At 45.4% G+C, this 23375-nt stretch overlaps 1 protein-coding gene across 1 annotated transcript; it reads left to right on the top strand.

Moving 5' to 3' along the window:
- Positions 1-248: 248 nt before the first annotated feature.
- On the top strand, positions 249-20774 carry LOC144683389 (EF-hand and coiled-coil domain-containing protein 1-like). Its single transcript, XM_078546348.1, has 7 exons — positions 249-1285; positions 7557-7753; positions 8062-8185; positions 12817-12985; positions 15311-15469; positions 16795-16864; positions 16956-20774. The coding sequence occupies exons 1-7, from the start codon at positions 249-251 to the stop codon at positions 17084-17086; spliced, it is 1887 nt and encodes a 628-aa protein (XP_078402474.1). The 3' UTR covers positions 17087-20774.
- Positions 20775-23375: the final 2601 nt, after the last annotated feature.

Genomic DNA, 23375 nt, shown 5'->3' with positions numbered 1-23375 from the left:
GGGATTTAAGGGGAAAAAAAAGAACTTGGCTGTGACAATTGATCAAATTCCAATTTTAACCATCAACCTGCATTAGCTGGGGACAATATTTTGTACAATTCGAATTTATTCTGGGGAGGATCGAGGGCTGAAAACTCTGAAAAGTTCCTGAGAATTTTAAAAATCGGAATTTATCCCTTTTTTTTGGGTTTTTTTTTTTGGAATTGCACCTTTTTTATTTTCATTGAAAGTTCTTTCTCTCTCTGGTTATGTTGGGCTGTTCTGAACTGGCCGCTCGCCCTGTCCGGAGGACCGCCTGGCTGGTCAGCGCCCTGTCCCACCACCTGGGTCCGGAGGGCGGCGGCCAGGTGGACAATGAGGTGGTTGTCCTGGCCACAGGGGTGGACCAGTACCTGCAGGAGACCTTCCACCACCTGGACAGCGAAGGGGACGGGCTGATCTCCGGGGAGGACTTCCTCCTGCTCTGCTCGGTGCTGGGGCTGCCGGAGGGCGGAGAGGCCGCCGCCGGCGACTTGCTGGGCGGGCTTCCCGCCGAGCTGACCTTCCGCCAGTTCCACGCCCGGCTCTGCGAGCATTTCCAACGGCGGGGAGAGGAGAGGCCGGGCCGGCTGCCGGTGGGGAAGGAGACCGAGCACATCGAGAGGCAGATCCGCCTCCGGTGCCCCCGCTGGAGGAGGAGGAAGAAATGCGTCTCCTTCGACCTCGCCTCCTCCCAGGGCTGGCGGCCGAGACCCACCGCCGGCGCGCCGCAGGGTCGTGGAGGCGCCGCCGCCCCGCTGGAGCTGGAGCTGGAGAACGCCAGCCTGCGGGAGCTGGTGGAGGATCTCCGCGGCGCCCTCCAGAGCAGCGACGCCCGCTGCCTGGCTCTGCAGGTGGGCTTGCAGAAGGTCCGCGGCCCGAGTGGCCGCAGCTGGCCCAGGAGGAGGAGAGCCGAGCCCCGGGAGGGCAGCTGCTCGGCCAGGCGGGGCTGGAGAGGGTTCCAGAGCCTGGTCCGGGAGCTGGAGCTGGTCAGGTCCTCCCGAGATGGGCAGATCGACGAGGCCATGCGATTTAACCAGGAGCTGGAGGGGGAACTGCGGGCAGCTCAGGGTTTGCTGGTGCAGTGGGAACACTCCGCCTCGGCTCTCAAAGCGGGGAATGCCCTGATCAGGAGGAAAGCAGAGCGGGCGAGTGCAGCCATCCTGGGGGGCATGGAGAAGGTGAAGGAGCTGGAAAGCCGAGCGAAGCAGATCCCTGAACTGCAAAGCAGAATCCAGGAGCTGGAACAGGAGCTGGAGCGATGCAGGTCAGTGGCGTTTTTATTTATATGGGATGCGGGCGTCACTGGCAAGACCAGCATTTGTTGTCCATTACCAATTAATTGCCCTTGTGCAGCTTGCTGGGCCATTTCAGAGGGCAGCTAAGAGCCAACCACATTGCTGTGGGTCTGGAGTCACATGCAGGTCAGACCTGGTAAGGACGGCAGATTTCCTTCCCTCAAGGACAGATGTGGATTTTATCACAATCGATGATAGTTTCATGATCACAGTCACTGAGGCTAGTCTTCAATTCCAGATTAATGAATTGAATTTTAAATTTCATCAGTTGCTGTGTCACCAGGGCATTAGCCTGGGCCACCGAGCCCAGTGACATTATCACTCCACCACCGTCTCTCCCATTAGATCATTCATTTAAATAATTCAAATCATTTATTATGCATCAAGAAGCATGTCCCAATTGATATATAGCAAGCTAAGTCATATCCATTCTCAAATCTTTTGCTGGTCTAGTTTTCAAATGACATCAGGGTCTCGTGTAGTTAGGAGCAAGTAATTGATGATAAAGTATGGTAGATAACATTGACTTTAACCTGATAGAGGTTTTGCTTGAAATCCAGCCCAGATACTGGGGATGAAAGTGATTTATTTTGGCGGTAAAGATTTCAGACCGGTATTTAGTTTGAATCATCTCCATGCAGCACCATCTGCACCAAGGCGTAATGACAGACAACAGCCAGGGCAGAGGAGTGATCCCAACTTGGCACTGTGTCATTGCAGACACGAGAGGGAACGTTTCTTATTTCTAATAATTGTGTAAGTGTTCTAAAGTGTAATGAGTTTATGATTTCACTTAAAGAAATTACCATGAGGAAGTGTCTGAGTGAATACACGCTGTGCTGTATCCACTGTGGGGAATACACGCTGTGCTGTATCCACTGTGGGGAATACACGCTGTGCTGTATCCACTGTGGGGAATACACGCTGTGCTGTATCCACTGTGGGGAATACACGCTGTGCTGTATCCACTGTGGGGAATACACGCTGTGCTGTATCCACTGTGGGGAATACACGCTGTGCTGTATCCACTGTGGGGAATACACGCTGTGCTGTATCCACTGTGGGGAATACACGCTGTGCTGTATCCACTGTGGGGAATACACGCTGTGCTGTATCCACTGTGGGGAATACACGCTGTGCTGTATCCACTGTGGGGAATACACGCTGTGCTGTATCCACTGTGGGGAATACACGCTGTGCTGTATCCACTGTGGGGAATACACGCTGTGCTGTATCCACTGTGGGGAATACACGCTGTGCTGTATCCACTGTGGGGAATACACGCTGTGCTGTATCCACTGTGGGGAATACACGCTGTGCTGTATCCACTGTGGGGAATACACGCTGTGCTGTATCCACTGTGGGGAATACACGCTGTGCTGTATCCACTGTGGGGAATACACGCTGTGCTGTATCCACTGTGGGGAATACACGCTGTGCTGTATCCACTGTGGGGAATACACGCTGTGCTGTATCCACTGTGGGGAATATACTTCCCCAGTGCATTAGGTAGTGAATTCCAGGAATTTTACTCAACTATTGCTAAGGACTTGTGATGTGTGTCAAAGTTGGGTTGGTGTGTGATTTGAAGCTGATGTTGTTACCATGCACCTGCTGCTTTTGTTCATTTTGGTGGTGAATGTTGCAGGTTTGGGAAGTGCTACTGAAGTTCATCCTTTAGACATTGTAGCCAGAGTACTCAGTTGGGAGAGGATATTTAAATCATTCTGCTCTTTTTTTGAGCAGAGGAAATCTTAATCCATGTGGGAAGTTGCAAATACAATCCCCTCATTCAATGAATATGGCATAATGCCATATGAAATGCCAACTGTGCCATCTTTCTGAATACCAGCTGTGTCATTACTCTGCCTAATAGAAGGTAATGTTTAATGTTTTTTAAGTCTGTTTTGCATCCCCATTGCCTATTTAAATTAAAAAGTTAATCATTTACTATGAATCTAATCTGCATATTTTCCTTGTGAAGGCAGATTCTGCCAGGATTGATGGGCACTATTGCTACCCCATCTTAACTAATCCCCGCCAAGACTTTACAATCTTTTTGTGAACTTAGACCTCCAAGGCAGTGACTTGCCCTTCTTAACTCCATCAACTTCTGATCCTCAAGGGAAAGCTCATTTGACAGACTAACTTCTCTCAGTCACTGATCCAAATGACTCCCCCCACCCACCACCGCCAGCCCCCAACCTACACACATTAAAACATAGAGATTTCTGTGTCAGCTGTGTATGCAGTGCATCTAGAGCATCCTTATCAGGGCTAATACAATTTGGAGCCTCACTCTCTTGGATCTTACTGTTGGCAAGACCAGACATTGTCAAATTTTGTACCTTAAAAATGGAAACAGTTCTGAAATTACTTTCTAGTATTTGCACATCACAGCTCAATGTACTTATAAATGTACTGGGGGCAGCCTAGTGTTGCAACTTGTACAAACTGTACTAAGCAGTCTTTGCCTGAATGTTTTTACTGACCTAAGATTCATGTTATTTGTCGTGCTCAGGATCAAGAAGCATTTGATCCTTTTTTGCTCTGAAGACATGTTTTCTTATTATTAACCCAATAGTGCCCTAAAAAAAACGTTTACTACGTATGCTTCTGGTTTATTTAAAGGGTGGAAGGGAATAACAAAACACCTTGAAATTTTATTACCCTTACAAGAGCTGTCCTATTCTGAAAATAACAGGGAAGGGAGATTACAGGAGTAATACATAATGTGGTTTGTGCTAAATGGGCCAACATCTCTCTTAAAAATAATGAACAAAGGAATCGGACTTGAATGCACTTAGGGTTTGGTAATATTTGAACAAAATGCTTTCAAAGGAAATAAGTCTCCTCTCACACATATCTTCCGACTCCATCTGACTCCGATTCTGTATAATGCCATCCGAAAGGCGCTAATTAATGCTGCTCGTTCCAACAAAAAGATCACTCCTCATTTCACCTTAAATTATAAAGAAATAAAATTACCTTTAAAACAAAAGCTCTCTCTGAAAATGAAGGATGTTTGAGGAACATTATACCAACGTGCAAGCTGAGACCACTCTTTGGGGATATGTGGCAACTGACAGGTGTGGCCTGAGTCTTTTGAGCAACAAACATTGGAGCACCAATGAAGCCAGTGGCATTTTCAATGGCATCATCAGCAGAACCCAAGAGGAACAGCCGGGAAACAGCAACTGATGCCCCCACCTCCCTAAAAACACAGATTGCAGCTCTGGAGGTGGTAAGGTACAGAGTGCAGCAAAGCAATGATTTGTTGCTTCCGGTGTGTTCCTGTGGTTTTCAGGATTTGCCAGCGGCCACTGAACCAGTGATGCTGTTGATCGTTGGGGACCACAGATCCGAGGGATTGTGCGATATTTACAGTCCTTCACGCAGGCTCTTCTGAAGTTATGGTGGCCAAACAAGAGAAACCCCCACAGAAACTCACTCCTGTGGTGTGGAATGGAGTGGAGGCATTTCAGTCCAGTGGAGTGAAGTAAAGTGGATAAAAGAGGGGGGAAAAAAACCTGAATTTATATAATAGCTCCTTTTACAACCTCCCAAACTATTTTTCACCCAGTTGAATACTTTAACTGTCGCCACTGATATAATAGAAGAAACGCAGCGGCTAAATTGCAGTCAGCAAGGTCTCACAAACGGCGATGTATTAATGATCAAATACATGTTGTAGTGATGTTAGGTTGTAGGATAATGTGTAATGGAGAAGAGCGTAACAGAATGGACCAAACTGAATGGAAAAATGTGAAGTGCAGAATAGAACTGAAATGACGCAATAGGTGGGTGTAGAGAGTCTGCTCCTGACAGAAAGGGACTAATTAGCAATCAGTCTACATTGTGATCCGTCTTTGGACAAGACAGCTGATAAAATGGTCACAATTTCTTCATAACCCCATGAACAATTACTGTACCCACAGTGAGCTCATGTATTTAGTAAGATGAGTGAAGTGGTCTGGACTTGCTGAGTGTTTTGCAATAGGTTTTTGCTGCCATCAGCCATCTCTAAACTGCTGGTTAGAGTTGAAACCACAGCAACTTGTAACACACGCTTATTAGGGGGCATAGATCATCTGCTCATGTCAGCACAACCAGACAGCTGAGATACACAATAGAGAACTGAGCAAATATACTGCTCACTTCATAGGACAAAGCAATCGAGTGAAAATGAAATATCCTCCTGTGCCCGCACAAGGGAGCAGAGACATAGCAGCAGAAATCAGAGTCATTGTTGTGTTTTGCAACACAATTATTGCTTATTCACACCTTTGTCCATACGTGTGACATTTTGTAAGTGAAAGAATTCTCACACGGAGAGAATGTTACTCTGTTCTGTTCTGTACACACAAATGAAAGTAGTTCTCTGAAGCACCAAATTTCTTAACGCAGAATATGGTCTACAGGTGGAACAAGTTGCTAGAAGAAGGGTTAAGAGCAGGATACAGGACTCATTTAAAAAGCAGCTAGATACTATAGCAGGAAACTTTGTATTTGAAAGGATGAGTCCAAAGGAGCAAAGAGCCTTCTTTGTCCTAAACTATCTTAATATGTTGTAAACTGAACACAAGTTGCCTGATGTGTGCACCTTGGTAATGATTAAGATGGTAATGGTAATGTGCAAAGAATTTGCAACTTTCCTGGGACAGTTCATGTGCATAATTCTTCACAGCCCTGGGTGCAGATTTGGACCTGTTCAGGGAACAGAAAATTGTGGTGGATGCAATTTTTTTTTAAAGGGTAAATGGATAATAAAAGAAAGTTGCAAAGTAAGAGGGGATAAGAGGCCTCGCAAACCATTGGGGTAGCCTTTCCTGATGCTGAAAGAGGAGAGAGTGGAAAAGGACTGGCAAAAATGGAGGGGAAGGAAACATTATATGCGGGTGGGGTCTGAAAGCAAGTGATGGTCAGCACCTGATTCCTGTTTGGGGGCTGCTGAAGTGGAAATGGTACTACATGAGGTGGCAGCAAAGAGCGTTGTCTCAAAGGTCAGCATTGCAGCTTGTCTGGGAAGAGGTAGAAGCAGGTCCGAGGATATGGCCATCATGGGCTATCCTAGGCTTAGCTGCAGATTTCATTGCAATAGATGGTCGATCTTGGATTGTGCCAACTCAGTGTCTGTAAAGACCAATCTACCCCACCCCCACCCCTCCCGACACTATTCTCCCCACCCACCCCCAACTCCGGCTGGTGCTAGCTCGGTGAGACAACGTCTGCTTCCATGATTGATGGGTGTAGCCCAATGAGCCAAGCTGGCACATGTTCTGAGATATAGCATCATTGAAAGTGTGGTTGGAGTGCTTCCAAAGAAGTGTCAGGATGACATTTGACACATCACATTGATGTTATATGAGGTGTTAAGTTACAAACTACGGGTTAGAGTCTCTGCACGTATTAAGCTTCAATGGACTGTGCGCCACTGCTCATAGATACAGTTGTGTACTGCCAGATAGGCACAGAATATCTCCGATCGAGCCTGGCCTCCCTGACCACTTTTTTTTCCGGTTCACTCTTTTTCTCTAAAGAGCTCACACACGTGGGGATTCCTTCTGGGAAATTCACCGGTGCTGCCAATGGGAACCGCAGTTCAAAGAAAACAAAGCAATCATACAATGTTTCATGGAATCTAGATGGGAATAGCTTATAAAGAAATAATAGTCCAGAAATGGTCTTTCATACAGTTGGCTGATTGTTCTCACTGTGAAGAGTTCAAATCTAACCGTAACAAAACATGGAATTGAATTCATTCCATTTGATCATTTGTGAGCTACAGTGAGAAAAAAAACTAGGTTGGTGAGAAAAACCCAACTGGTTCACCAGTGTCCTACGAGGAGAGGGGAGCTTACTTGATCTGAAGCTACACACCACACCAATTTCACTCTTATGTGATAACTCCAAAATCCCCTCTACATAATCATTCCGTTGTTGAAAAAAATTGCTAAGAATGCAGGAGTTCAAGAAGACGGCTCACCACCACCACCCCAGGACAGCTAGGAACGGCCAGTAAATATGGCCTTGTCCATATTGCCCATATCCCAAGAAAATGTAAATAAAATTGCCACAACCGATTTTGGCAAGTGAACTCAGTGTAGCCAGCTTCAAAGTTGGCAGAGATGACGTGATATTTGGATTCAATGTGAAGTAACACCTCTCCTCACTCCTCCACCCGTCCGCCAGCATTGACCTGCCAATACTAACAAGCGCCTTAACTTGTTTTTAATCAAGATCACGAGAAGGCCAAGGCAAGAAGGCCCCAGCTTTACTGAACCGTTCTCAGCACTTCCAGAAATATTGCCGCTCTAGCCTGAGTGACTGGAATCCCTCCTGCCAACAAACACGGAGCCCACCAACCGGGAAAGCTGATTCCGTCTCTGAAAGCAGGGAATGCAACTGGCACAATGGAGATCCTTCCTGTAATGAAGGTAATTTCAATTTTGGGGGGGGTGGGGAAAGAAACCTGCATCAGGTAAAATTGTTAAAAAGATATCTATGTAAACTCCCACCACCAGACTCTTCCGCTCTAATAGACACCGGGTGCATAAAGTCTTTGATGACATCTCTATACAAGCAGCTGATGCAGCAAAGCATGGTTGCTGCTGTCACTGATCACTGTTTCAAATCATTTTTTCCGTGGACCGTAACAGCATTAAATCCAGTACTTTCTGAAACTTTACTATGAGCGAGTCTGTTAGCCTCCAGCGAGCGCCTGCCCTAACCTGTTTTTCCACAGATGAGGGGCGTTTGCTCAGAGCAGTCGAGGGACGAGCTGCTTCTGATGAGGAGGAAGAGAGATGTACGCAGGACCGACAATGTCAGATGATGGAACTGAACAAGGATAGCGGCCGTGGGGAAGGGTGAGTAAGGTTCGGACAGATACATCAAGGGGCAACTCTCTGACCTTGACAGTCATCCTCCTCTGTTCCTTGCAATCCATGATTTTCCACCCATGGGGACAGCCAGAGCCCACACGTCTTGTGTTCTTGCATTCACGTTGCACCAACATTAACCTTGTGTAGTTCGCATTGGGCAGTAAGGCTGTACCTGACTATGGGTGGAGGGGAGTGCCACTCCCTTGGCCTGAATTTCATGTTACTGCACTGGTGTTTCTTTTGGTGGGGTGGGGGTGAAATTGACAGAACGGGATTCCCTCTGATCGACGCCCGAACTGACCTCGCAGCAATTTCACGCTGGGACAGGCTGCCCACCCTTGCTCCAGTTGAGGCCCTTAAGCCAATTATAGGCCACTTAAGGGCTGTTTCCCACCCAGCCTCAATGTTTAGGCTGGCAGGAGGAGTTACCCTGGCATGGGGGAAGCCTGAACATGAACAGGCTTAGGCCTTGGCAGTAAGGTGGGTGGTGGTGGTGAGGGGGCCTCCAACAGAAATCAGAAGCCCCCTTCTGATTTTGGGCGCCCCCACTCTTAAGGTCCAGTGGCTGTTGAACCTCCCTCCCCACAGCCCGAGCTTCTCCCCTGATACTCCAATTGCCCACTTTCCAAACCCCCACCAGGCCTTCGCTACCTTCCCCACCCCGGTCAGAGGTTAGGAATCCTGCGGTGAGGAACCCATCTCCTGACTCCCCAAAGCCTGTCCACCATCTACAAGGCACAGGCCAGGAGTGTGATGGAATACTCCCCACTTGCCTGGATGAGTGCAGCTCCCACAGCACTCAAGAAGCTTGACACCATCCAGGACAAAGCAGCCCACTTGATTGGCACACCATCCACAAACATTCACTCCCTCCACCACCAACGCACTGTGGCAGCAGTGTGTACCATCTACAAGATGCACTCCAGGAATTCACCAAGGCTCCTTAGACAGGATCCTCCAAACTCACAACCACCACCATCTAGAAGGACAAGGGCAGCAGACACATGGGAACACCACCACCTGGAAGTTCCCCTCCAAGCCACATGCCACCCTGACTTGGAAATATATCGCTGTTCCTTCACTATCGCTGGGTCAAAATCCTGGAACTCCCTCCCTAACAGCACTGTGGGTGTACCTACACCACATGGACTGTAGCAGTTCAAGAAGACAGCTCACTACCACCTTCTCAAGGGCAATTAGGAATGGGCAATAAATATTGGCCCAGACAGCGATGTCCACATCCTGTGAACAAATAAAAGAAAAACCCAAAACTTACTTTGCCGCCCGGTTCCTGGACTTAGGCTCCGTCATGTTGAAGCACTCCCTCTTCTGTCCACTGCAGCTCCTGTTCCTGCAGGAACTAGAGAGCTGCCGGCTGACAGCTTCCTAAGGCAGCACTTCCTCCTGAGGGAGGTGTGGAAGTCCCAGCTGCAGCCAGAGGATGCTCATTTGAGCGTGAATTGGCTGTGGGGCACTCGGAGTCAGTGGGGATGCGTTCCCTGCTGACTCTTTGGATGGCGGGATGGAAACCCCGCCATCCGAAATGACCCGGCCTTTCTCTGGAAATTCTCATCCCGCTTCTCCTGGTGTCGGCCCACGTTTCAGGTAATATTTTAAACCAGAATAGTCTCCCTGAGTACAATGTGGCAACAGAGGACACCGTGCATGTCCCCCAGTGCATATCGGGCTGAACAGAATTTTGTTAGGCTGGAGTAATGGCCCCTGTGCACAAAGAACATTACTCTGCAGTATCAATGCTGAGTGAAATCGCTGTACATTACTCTGCAGTATCAATGCTGAGTGAAATCGCTGTACATTACTCTGCAGTATCAATGCTGAGTGAAATCATTGTACATTACTCTGCAGTATCAATGCTGAGTGAAATCGCTGTACATTACTCTGCAGTATCAATGCTGAGTGAAATCGCTGTACATTACTCTGCAGTATCAATGCTGAGTGAAATCGCTGTACATTACTCTGCAGTATCAATGCTGAGTGAAATCGCTGTACATTACTCTGCAGTATCAATGCTGAGTGAAATCGCTGTACATTACTCTGCAGTATCAATGCTGAGTGAAATCGCTGTACATTACTCTGCAGTATCAATGCTGAGTGAAATCGCTGTACATTACTCTGCAGTATCAATGCTGAGTGAAATCGCTGTACATTACTCTGCAGTATCAATGCTGAGTGAAATCGCTGTACATTACTCTGCAGTATCAATGCTGAGTGAAATCGCTGTACATTACTCTGCAGTATCAATGCTGAGTGAAATCGCTGTACATTACTCTGCAGTATCAATGCTGAGTGAAATCGCTGTACATTACTCTGCAGTATCAATGCTGAGTGAAATCGCTGTACATTACTCTGCAGTATCAATGCTGAGTGAAATCGCTGTACATTACTCTGCAGTATCAATGCTGAGTGAAATCGCTGTACATTACTCTGCAGTATCAATGCTGAGTGAAATCGCTGTACATTACTCTGCAGTATCAATGCTGAGTGAAATCGCTGTACATTACTCTGCAGTATCAATGCTGAGTGAAATCGCTGTACATTACTCTGCAGTATCAATGCTGAGTGAAATCGCTGTACATTACTCTGCAGTATCAATGCTGAGTGAAATCGCTGTACATTACTCTGCAGTATCAATGCTGAGTGAAATCGCTGTACATTACTCCGCAGTATCAATGCTGAGTGAAATCGCTGTACATTACTCTGCAGTATCAATGCTGAGTGAAATCGCTGTACATTACTCCGCAGTATCAATGCTGAGTGAAATCGCTGTACATTACTCCGCAGTATCAATGCTGAGTGAAATCGCTGTACATTACTCCGCAGTATCAATGCTGAGTGAAATCGCTGTACATTACTCCGCAGTATCAATGCTGAGTGAAATCGCTGTACATTACTCCGCAGTATCAATGCTGAGTGACATCGCTGTACATTACTCCGCAGTATCAATGCTGAGTGAAATCGCTGTACATTACTCCGCAGTATCAATGCTGAGTGAAATCGCTGTACATTACTCCGCAGTATCAATGCTGAGTGAAATCGCTGTACATTACTCCGCAGTATCAATGCTGAGTGAAATCGCTGTACATTACTCTGCAGTATCAATGCTGAGTGAAATCGCTGTACATTACTCCGCAGTATCAATGCTGAGTGAAATCGCTGTACATTACTCTGCAGTATCAATGCTGAGTGAAATCGCTGTACATTACTCTGCAGTATCAATGCTGAGTGAAATCGCTGTACATTACTCTGCAGTATCAATGCTGAGTGAAATCGCTGTACATTACTCTGCAGTATCAATGCTGAGTGAAATCGCTGTACATTACTCTGCAGTATCAATGCTGAGTGAAATCGCTGTACATTACTCTGCAGTATCAATGCTGAGTGAAATCGCTGTACATTACTCTGCAGTATCAATGCTGAGTGAAATCACTGTACATTACTCTGCAGTATCAATGCTGAGTGAAATCACTGTACATTACTCTGCAGTATCAATGCTGAGTGAAATCACTGTACATTACTCTGCAGTATCAATGCTGAGTGAAATCACTGTACATTACTCTGCAGTTGCAGAGGTAAGTACAAAGTCAAAGCTTTTCTGTAAAGTCCTGCTGGCTGGCAGCTCTCTAGTCCCTGCAGTGACAGGAGCTGCAGTGGACAGAAGAGGGAGTGCTTCAACATGACAGAGCCTAAGACCCGGGCCGGACGGCAGAGTACGTTTTTTTTTATTTCATTCACGGGATGTGGGCGTCGCTGGCTAAGTCAGCATTTATTGCCCATCCCTAGTTGACCTTGAGAAGGTGGTGAGCTGCTTTCTTGAAACCGCTGCCATCCACACAGGTTTCAGAAGCAGCCCACTTTACTTTAAACGCTAATCTGCGGTTTCTGCTGTAAGTTACGACATTGCTTCATAAACAGTCTATCACGTTACACCTCCTCAGGCATTTTCTTCTTCTCCCACCCTGACACCACAATTACAATAAATCTCAAGAATCATTCTCACCACAGAAGATAAATAGCTCTTACTTACCAGAAAATTATAAATTGCACACTTGATGGAAGCTAAATTGCCTTATTCATCACTGTCCATGTTTAACAATCCTAACCAATAGCTGGCAGCAGTTCAGGAACAGCTTAAAGACTATTTGCCCCCACCTTCGATGGTCATAAAAGTTCCCCACAGCACTCTCTTTCAAAGAAACCTTACCGTTCTTTCCAATATTACTGCCTCAACTAACATCTGTAAAGCCAGATTATCTGGTAATTTATCTCATTGCTGCTTGTGGAACATTGCTGTTTGCAATTTGGCTTCCATGTATCATACATTTCAACAGTGTCGACACTCTAAACAGCACTTTATTGGCTCTAAAACACTGAGACATCCTGAGGTTGTGAAAGAAGTTTTGTCTTTAAAACCATTGAGTCCACTTAACTCTTTGCATTGTTTCTAGTATTTGTTCAATATCCACATTAATCACTCACATTATATTAACTCCCTTTACCAAGCAACAGATGAGTGGGGATACTTGCAATTTAGCAGATTTTTGGGGGTTGGTACCTTTTATTTAGGACTTGTTTTAAATTCTTTTCAGATCCTATAGGTGCCGTAGTAGTACATTACAGCGACTGCTGTCTCACAACTGCAGCTGTGCTAACAAGGAGAGTGGTTCCATCGTCCCCTCAATATGGATGGAGAGAGAACAGAAACTCACAGTACAGCTAAAGAACACACAGAAACAAGTGACAGAGCTCCAGACTGAGACAGAGAAGGTAGGAATGATAATCAGGAAAGTCGACCACAGGGTGCAAATCAAAAATTACAGCCTTGTACTATACGCTGCTGGTTAGTAAAACTTGGTCGTCTTGCCCGCCCCCCCCACAAGACTTAAAGTTTAGAATCACTTCCAGACCCCTGAATCATTAGGACAGTTTTCATACTGTGGGAAACTTTCAGAAATAAAAACGTGGCTTTTTCCATGGCTCTAGAGAATAAGCATTTTCAATTTAGTCAACTATTTTTTTATGTAGCTTACAGGCATTTGAAAGTGATTTCGTAGCTCTCAAACTGTGTGTAGATTATAGGGTATGGAGGTCACAATAAGAAGGTTTTCAGGCAGAGTGTGATGGGCTGCAGACCAAGTGTGTCGTCAGGGCAGGGATGCTGAGGAAAGACTTACTTGTGTTCATCGTGTTGTATCCAATTCTGATCATCACAACAAAAAAAACATACAAATACTGGAGGTGTAGAGAAGAGCAGTGAGAATAATCCAAACTCAAAGTGAATGAGTGACAGGAAAAAGACGGTAAAGCCACAAGGCTAAATATTACTCTCGGGCTGCTCTTCCCACTGGCAGACAGTTGAGACACGGACTTCCGTCTGTTGCCGTGGTCCTAACCCAAGCTGGGTCCAGGTTCTGTTGAACTCGAAACGTCAACTGTGTTCCTCTCCGCAGATGCTGTCAGACCTGCTGAGTTTTTCCCGGTATTTTTATTTTTGGGTTGGGCAGAGTCCGTTGCTGCCAGGGAGGAAGCAATGGCGGGTACAGAAGGCGAGGGCACCAAAGTTAAAGGGGCAGAGGTTCCTAAATTTCGTAAAAGCCGCATCACAAGCCAAAGGACCTCAAAAGCAGAGGTAATGGCCTAAAGGGAGGGGAAGGAGTCTCCCTTTAAAATTCAGAAGCGCAGCCCCCACTTACATCCCTTCACCCCACTGTACGTTCAGCCAAACCAGGTCCCACGGGAGGGAAATCTGTCTCTTCACCCCCTCCAACTCTTCACCCTGCTGTGAAACGTTTCTCGAAACCTATCTCTTTTGGCCGCCTCTCCTCTCGGCTCACGTTCAAAATTTGATTAAGCCTCAGTGAAAAATGTTCGGATGTTTTTATCTTAAATGCAAGTTGTTATTGTTGTTCAGGCAGCTCTCGTTTAGACAGGACTCAGCACGTGCCAAACAAGTTTTACGCACCCAAATCCCTGCCTTATTTGGTTAACTTAAGTCAACACCGTGAACTATTGGGATTTACTTCAAAACACAAAACAAACCGATGTTCAGAATGGCTTCCATCACATTACATAACCCAGCCCCGCAGAGCACAGCTGCCTTAGGTTGTGTCTGGTTTCTGGGAATGTATTCTGCTCCCTTCCCGGGAGCTCTAGGCGTCAGATTCAAACCCAGGCAGCTGTGTTTTGCAGGGGCGTAGTTCCAAGGAGGAATAGGAATCTCCGTATTAATGGGAGAGGCTGTTGACTCAGCTTTCCGCTCGCCACCTGCTCAGTGCTTGGATTCCCTTTCCCGTCTCCCCACAACATTCCAGCTTCCGATTTGTCTGCTCGCTCATCCTGCTTCTTGGACAGAGGAGGAGGAGGAGGAGGAGGAGAAGCCTATTTCTAGACTTCAGCTATTATGAATCTTGTAACCTTCCATGAGGAGATACACCAGAGCGGTCTGGACTTATTGTGGCCTCTGATATTTTCTCCCAGCTGATTTGACAAATCTTTATTAGCGGAGAGCTGGAACTCACTTTGCGGTGAATTTTAGTTCCAGACAGGTACCCCAGCAACCTCCCAGAGGCTGGGTAGAGGAGCAAGTTGTTTGTCAAAGCTGTGGATGGATATATTGCATAACATGGGAACTCCTTAAAGGTGGAGGGGAGAAAATGAGAAATAAGTTGAATAACCCTGCCACAGGGAAGCAAGGAATTAGATAAAGGACATTTCGGAGGCAGTTGGTGCTTGTAATGGTTTTTTTGTCTTTCAGATAAAATGTAAAACTTCTGCCCTTTCAAATCAGAGGGACTGTTTCAAAGAAGAGCAGGGGAGATCTCCACAAAGTTTAAATCAATATTTATCCCTCAATCCTCATCCTTAAAAACAGATGACCCGGCTACTATCTCATTGCTATTTGTGGGAGCTTGCTGTGTACCAATTGGTTGCCACATTTCCTACATTATAACAGTGACTACACTTCCAAAAAAGTATTTCTGTGGCTGTAAAGCGCTTTGGGACATCCCGAGGTCATAATAATAGGTGCTATAAAAATGTAATTCTTTCCTCAGGCTGCTAAAGTCTCAGTGTGAACTCTACCTTGTTTTCCAGTTGACATGTTCAATGACAAAGGAGCTTCAGCTGAAAGGGGAAGAGGTGGAAATGCTGAGGATGGAACTGCAGATGGTTGAAACGGATCGTGTGCGGCTTTCGCTGATTGAGGAGAAGCTGACCGATGTACTACAGCTTCTACAGCAGCTGCGAGTGCTGGTAATTATTTCTAACCTTCTCAGATGAATACCTATTTTATTGTTATAGGATTGAATGCATGGCTGTTGGATTAGATTCAAACCTATGGGTGTTTTTGAAGGACTATCATCACAGCTGACCCATCTGACAGGTTCTGTCTGAACACGTATAAGAGAGCAATGATGCTCATATCTCGGTCAGTGATTCTGTTTGAACCTGATGCCTGGTAAAATTCAAACCAGTTTACATTACGTCTGATGGCACACACTCCAAGGAGCTGCGCCCATAAGGAATGGATCACAGGAAATAGATGTAGAGCCACTAACGAACATGCATGGCATGTGAGCGCTGTACAAGATTTTGGGATTGACCTTGTGTTCAGACAGCACCTCGTGTAGCAGTGATACCTCATTCAGGTGCATTAAATAGGCCGGTAGGACTTTAGGCTGGTCATCCCTATTTGAGTTAATCGCTGACCGTGGTACTGAGGTGGAGTGAGCGAATGGGTGGGTATGTGGACATTCAAGGTTTCCTCAATCCCATCCTGGCATTCACAGGTGAAGGCTGATCTGTTCCATTGCTCAGCCTGTGTGACTCGCCCTCTTTCACTAGGCGGGGGTGGATGGGTTATGGGACATAGATGTGGCATTTTCAGATCTGATCATCTCGAGCAGGTATTGAGAAACAGGAGCCCTGATTTCAGGTATTTTCAATTGGGCTCATGTACCTCAAAATACCGTCATGGATTGACATCCATTTTCACAGGTGTTTCATTCACACGTGTGTTGTGGGAGTGGCTGCACTATGTCATGGTATGGGATTGTGCCCACTTGTTACCAGCAGTGACAATTTTATTGGTCTACATGCCACCAGAGGCTTGGCCTTTGGTAAGACAACCCAGAAAGGATGGAAGGACAGTTTTGAGAACAGCAATGGTTGAATCTGATGTATGTCCAGAACACGCGCAGGTTATGCTGTTGCCTATAGCCTCTCTAACCTTTCTCTGTCAAAGAGGGATGGAACTTTTGGCAATGATGTTGAATTGGCCTTTTAGTCTGTGGATCTTATGACTCTTTTGCACATCCAGAGGCCCAATCAAACATACAGTTACATTATTTTGGTGCCACCAGCAGCTCTGGATATCAGGCAGGCACCCAGACTGACTGGCAGGATATGGGAGTGCACCTGTTCAAGTGGACAACACACTCCAGGGTAGTTGAGTGGATTAGTTTAAATTGTCACCATTTGAAGCCGCTGCTACATGCTTTGCTGTCTTTCCAATTCCAACCACTTTCCACTTTCTTGCACTCCAATTCATGCTCAGTTTTTATTCTGCTTGTGCACAGAACATTCCCAGACGATTGTTGGGGAAAATCTTAATGACCACTCTGGACTCCTGTTACAGCGCTGGACATGGTAAGGGACCACAACCGTGAATTATTTTCAAAAGGAGGGACAATCAGCTGATTTAACTTGTCACCAACAACTTCTGCTCCCTGTTTTACAGGAACAATGGGCTCCTTGGACATGTTGAGTGTTCTCCATAAAGAGCTGCTGTCTTGTGACTTACTCACCAAAGGTTCATCGCAAACGGAGAATCAACAGGGCATGAAAAACTCCCTTGTGATATCATGTTAATGGATGGAAGTGGACAGATGCCATTGAATGGAATAAATGATCTGAAGCAGCGATCTTCAACCTTCCGTCTTAAGTGATTGGCTGGGATATGCCCAACATTAATAGACAGAAGCCATTGAAAATTCATCACTCAAAACTGCTTTGTTCTTTAGTGCTGGTCAATCACAGGACACCGTGTATAGATGCCTGAAACTATAAGTTATGTGTTACCCATGGACTCTGACCAACACATTTTCCCTCCTGGGCAAAGATTCTGTAAATTTGCTCCCAGTCCCCAAAAAGGCAAATTAAGAACGGCAATCAAATTCAGAAAGGACTTAGGGGCTCTTGGGACATTCTACAGCAATCCACAGCTAATGAAGCCTGTTGCTTAACGGACGCATATGGTAACTACATTGTGCACAAAGAAATCCCACAAAGAGCAGAATGGCGCATCGCCAGTTAAGCTGTTTCGGTGGTAGTGGCTGCAAGATGATCGTTTGCCAGGACTTTGGGAAAACTCCCTGCTCACCTTCTTCGGAAAGTGTGAGATGGATCTAGCATGTCCACCTGAACAGACAGATAATGCACTGGTTTCTTGTCTCCTTCTAAAGGTGACACCTCCAGATCCCTTTGCTCTTCTACCCCAATTCAACACTCTTACAATTCTGCACGCCCTTTGAATTGGACGGAACTTTTATCAGACTTGGGATTATGTGCTCAAGTCTCGAAATGGGCCTCAGCTAATCATGTTCTACATGACTTCTTATTAGGGCATTCTCATGGGTCCAGTCACTAAGGGCAGAATTTTGCCCTCGGTGGGCGTGCGGGCCCCACCGGCTCAGCGGCGGGCGGACAGCTGACCCCCGCCACCGAAACGGGGCCTGCCGCCATTTTGAGTGGGCGGGCCAATTAAGGCCCACCCAGCGGCCTGCCCGACAGGAAGCGCTATGCGTTTCCTGTGCGGGAGGAGGGGAGGGATTCCCCAACTGTCAAAGTGCACTCTTTCACACATGCGTACGAAAGAGAGCATTGCTCCCTGAGACTAAGTGGTGTCTCAGGGAGGTTACTGACAGTCCAAAAAACTTTAAAAATAGAAAATGTCACACATGGGACATGTTAATAAATATCACATAAAATGTATTAAAGTTTTTAAAAACGGATTTAATTGGCCATTGACCAGCTGATTTCACTGTCCGCCCACCTTCCTAAAAATTTAAAGGGACCGGGATGATGTCGGGGGTTCCTCCCAACGTCATTCCGCGTCATTCTCCTATTGGCGAGCGGGCCCCGCTCCCAAATCGTCGACAGGAAAATTCAGGCCCAAGGAACTGACATAACTTTCAGTCATCTTTGTCTATGTTTATCCATAGATTGCCGTCAATCTAGCTGGCCAAACTGTCATTCAGCTCTTTAGTTAATAGAACATAAATGTTTAGTCAGTGGCCTATTCCCCATATCTATTATTGAGTAGAATAGTATATATCTGATAGGGGAAAAATTAATTTAATCTCTAGATCTACTTGTGCATTGTCCCTTCATTGCCCCCTCTTCGTCCTACACTTGGAAGCCATGCCTTGAGCTGTGAAGGCCCACACTCTGGAATTCCCTCCCAATATCCCTCTGGCTCTTCAACTCCCTCCCTTCCTTCAAGAACCTCCTTGAAACCCCCATCATTGATAACACTTTTGGTCACCCCTCCTAACATCTTTACCATTGGCTTAACATCGGTTTATTTTAGGAACGTAGGAAATAGGAGTATGCAGTCTGCCCCCTCGGGCCTGCTCTGCCGCTCAGCTAGATCCTTGCTGATCTTCTACCTCAATACCATTTCTTTACACCATCCCCGCAACCTTTGAAATCTTTAATATCTAGAAATCTATCGATCCCTTTCTTGAATATACTCAATGACTGAGCCTTCACAGCTCTCTGGGTAGAAAATTCCAAAGATTCACCACCTTCTGAGTGAAGAAAATGCTCCTCCTAAATGGTCTGTCCTTTATTCTGAGATTGTGTCTCCTTGATTCTAGACTCCCAGCCAGTGGAAATATCCTCCCTGCGCCTACCCTGTTGAGCCCTGTAAGAATTTTATATTTTTGAATGAGATCGCCTCTCATTCTTCTAAACTCTGGAGAATATAGGTCAGTCAGTCTCAGTATCTCCTCATAGAACAATCCTGCCATCAGGAATCAGTCTGGTGAACCTTTATTGCACTCCCAATGGCAGGTATATCCTTCCTTAGGTAAGGAGAGCAAAACTATACACATTACTCCAGGTGCGGTCTTACCAAGTTTCTATACAATTGCAGCAAGACTTCTTTAATCATATACTCATCTCTTGCAATAAGGTCCAACATACCATTTATCTTCTTGATTGTTTGTTGCACCTGCAAGTTAGCTTTTAGTGACGCCCAGGTCCCTTTGGACATCAACGTTATCCAATCTATCCCCATTTAACAAATACTCTGCATTTCTGTTTTTCCTACTAAAGTGAATAACTTCACATTTTGCCACATTATGTTCCATCTGCCATGTCCTTGTCTGCTCACTTAGCCTGTCTAAATTCCCTTGAAGCCTCTTTACTTCCTCCTCAAAACTAACATTCTTTTGCATTTATGAACGGACAAAGGCCCAATATCTTTGTGTTGTTGGAAGTGATGGCAAGGGCGGGTTACATCTGACTTTCGCTGGGTCCAAATCCTGGAACTTTCTCCTGAGCAGCACCGTGGGTGAACCTACACCATATGGACTGCAGCGGTTCAAGAAGGGGGCTCCCCACCACCTTCTCAAGGGCAATTAGGGGTGGGCAATAAATGCCGCCCTTGCCAATTTTGCTCACATCCCATGAAATGAATGAAAAAAAACGCAGAATTTTATATGAACACCTCTGAATAAAACAGCACAGGAGGTGTCCATTTGGCCAGTTTGTCTGTGCTGAAAGAACTATCCAATCAGCCCCATTTCCTGTTCTTTCCCCGGAGCCCTGAAAAAGTTTTCTGTTCAAGCGCGTGCCAGATACCTTTTACATTTATTTCTGGTTCTTGTGCCAATTATTTTAAATTTGTGTCCTCTGGTCACTGTCATTTCAACAAAAATAATAGGCAAAGGGTGTTAACACTGCACAGTACAGTTCCAGCCCATGGCTTTCGAACTTGCCTTCAAGTTCATTAGGATGTTCTGAATTGACTCAGCTCCTTAATTCAAAATGATATTAAAATATAAAATTCTGAATATTCCAAATTATTTTAAGAAGTAAAACTTCACTATGCTGAAGTTTTAATAAAAAAGCAATTGCTTAATTAAAATGATTGAATGATTCAAATTTCTTTAGCACGGACCATGACTTGGAATTATCAGGAATAAACTGCTCATTGGAGGGAATTTAATAAATGGCTAGGTGTATTTACACTGAATTTACTGAATTTCAACATAGATAAGTGTGTGAAAAATGAGGTCGCACATCACTTAGAGAATAAGAATTGAAATGGGGTAGAGGAGCAATGCCATCTGTGAGTACAAATACATTCATCGCTAAAAGAAGCGATGCAACTTAACAAGGCCGTAAAAAAACCAGAAACCAAGCACTAGGATTTATTTCTATCTAGAGGGACAGAATTGAAAAGTAGTGAAGAAGTTATTGAACCTTGGATAGACCACACCTGGAGTGCTGCATACAATTTTGGTCACCATATTATAAAAAAAAGATATAGAGGAAATGGAAATGGAGCAAAAAAGATATGCAAGGCAGATCCCAGAAATGTGTGGGTATACATATCAGGAAAGGATTGACAGGCTGGGGCTCTCATCTCTTGAAAAGATTAGGATGACCTAATCAAGGTATTTAAAACTATGAAAGGTTTTGATAGTTCAGACACAGAGAGAATGTTTGCTCTCGTTGGGAGAACACCATAACTAGAGGCCGTCAATGTCAGATAGTCGCCAAGTAATCTGTTCATGTGGGCATCATTGGCTAGGCCAGCATTTATTGCCCATCCCTAATTGCCCTTGTTCAGAGGGCATTTACGAGTCAACCACATTACTATGGGTCTGGAGTCACATGCAGGCCAGACCAGGTAAGGACAGCAGATTTCCTTCCCTAAAGGACATTAAGTGAACCAGATGGGGTTTTTTTTATATTTTGGCAATCAGCAATGGTTTCATGGTCATCATCAGACTTTTAATTCCAGATTTTTAATTGAGTTCAAATTTCACCATTTGAACCTGAGCCCGCAGGGCATTACCCTGGGTCTCTAGAATGCTAACCCAGTGAAAATACCACTACGCCCCCCCACCTTCCCGGACAGATGGTGAGAATGTGGGACTCGCTACCATAGAGAGTGGTTGAGGTGAATAATATGAATGCATTTAAGGGGTGGCTAGAAAAACATATGAGGGAGAAGGGATTGAGGGCTATGCTGATAGAGTTCGATGAGGAGTGTTAAATGCTGGCATGGACTGCTTGGTACATGTGGTCTGTTCTATCCTGCATCTATGGCGTGTATTCTATGTCAGCCTATGAATTCATATGCCCTTTAAATTACCCACTGGTATATATGAAGCAGTACTGGTCATGTATTTTAAAAAAATATTATTTTAGTTTCTGCAATTGTATCCCGATTCTCAGCCTGTGTTTATCTATACATGTCTGTGGTACTTACTGATTCACTGTCTTCCTTATTCATGGTACTATGATATTGTACAAATTATTCTTTTAAAGGATCTATCGCCCCCTCGTGGGTGATCAAGTTATTTATTATAGTTTCTATTCTGGAGTGAGATGTCTGCAGATTCCTTTGATAATAGGACTTCTGTGAATAGGATTAAACAGCAAAGATTAAAAATTGATGGGAAAAGTATGCGAATCTCCTTGTTTTCAATTGCCACTTAATCATTTTGAATAGTGATTATATTTCGTTATTGTACATAATTAGATTGATTAAATTTCAAAGTTGGAAAGTTCATATTGGAGAAGCAATTGCAGCCCAATATTTTTGTCTTGTTCTGTAGTTTGCTTAGGTAGCAGGGCTATTTCACTGACACCCAGCCCAGTGTATAGCCTTAGTCATTTAGAACAGAGGGCAGGAGAAACATTTTTTCACAGAGTCGTGAGGCTGTAGAATTCACTTCCAGGGTTAGTGGTTGAAACTGAAACCTTACCCACATTCAAGAGTAGATTGGACGGGTGGATGAAGGAAAAGGGGTAGCAGGTATATCGGAACAGGGTGGGAAATGTGATTAAAACTATTTCCTGATGTGCGGGGATAAACGCCAACTCAGAAAGTCTGGGCCGAATGGCCTGCTTTCATGTTGTAACGGCTGTCTATAGAATGTTCTTCCCTTGGAAAATCATGGAAGGATTCACAGGCTGACAGGCTGAGGCATCAACTCTCCTACAATGGCTGTGCCCATCATTATACAAGCCAAAGGGGAGGGTCTTAAACCCCAAGTGATGAAGGAGGGAGCCACGCACACCCACAAGATGTAAGATTCTCCCCGCCCCCCCGCCAACACCGCAACGCAGAATTCCAAAGTTGAGCTGCAGTCTTCACTTGCCAGAACTGTCAGGATTGGGGTTCGAACCCGCCACTCAGGGATTTGGAACTAAACTCGATTCTATGACTTCATGGTGATTGAACAAGAGTGATGGGAAGCACCAGTGGTTTCAGTGGTTGTGATTCTGTCATTTCCCCTGACCGGAAAGTGAAAGAACGATACAGAACAGATATCTTAAAAAAGCAAGTGGGGGTGGGGTTGGGTTCCTTTAGGTCCACTTTTAGGTCTGAAATGAGAGCCATATACACAGGGCTGGATTTTACCACCACCCCTGTGCTCTGATCTGAATTGGTTCCCAGTTAAGCAATGCCTCAAATTTAAAATTCCCCATGTTTTCAAAACCCTCCGTGGCCTCGCCCTCTGAGATACCAGCCTTCCTGGCCTCTTGAACAACCCCAATTTGAATGCGATTGTTACAAGGTTATGGGGAAAAGGCGGGAGAACGGGGTTGAGAAACTTATCAGCCATGATTGAATGGCGGAGCAGACTCGATGGGCCGAATGGCCTAATTTCTGCTCCTATGTCTTATGGTCTTATGGAGTTTAGTCAGTAATTGAGAATGCTTCCATAATAAACCACTCCCTCTTCCACAGTGCCTTGCCTCAATATCAACGTTCACCTGGGGACAAGTTTTAAGGAGGATTGACTTTGGGGATGCGGGCTGTGGAAATAAAATTCTTTAACCTGGAAAAGTTTTGACAGCTGCCAGCCAATGCTGAAGATACCAATGATCACATTTGACAGTTACCAAGCGCTCA

This window comes from Cetorhinus maximus, chromosome 8, assembly GCF_964194155.1.
Source record: "Cetorhinus maximus chromosome 8, sCetMax3.hap1.1, whole genome shotgun sequence".
In the NCBI taxonomy this organism is placed as follows: domain Eukaryota; kingdom Metazoa; phylum Chordata; class Chondrichthyes; order Lamniformes; family Cetorhinidae; genus Cetorhinus; species Cetorhinus maximus.
This window is presented reverse-complemented; position numbering and strand designations above follow the sequence as displayed.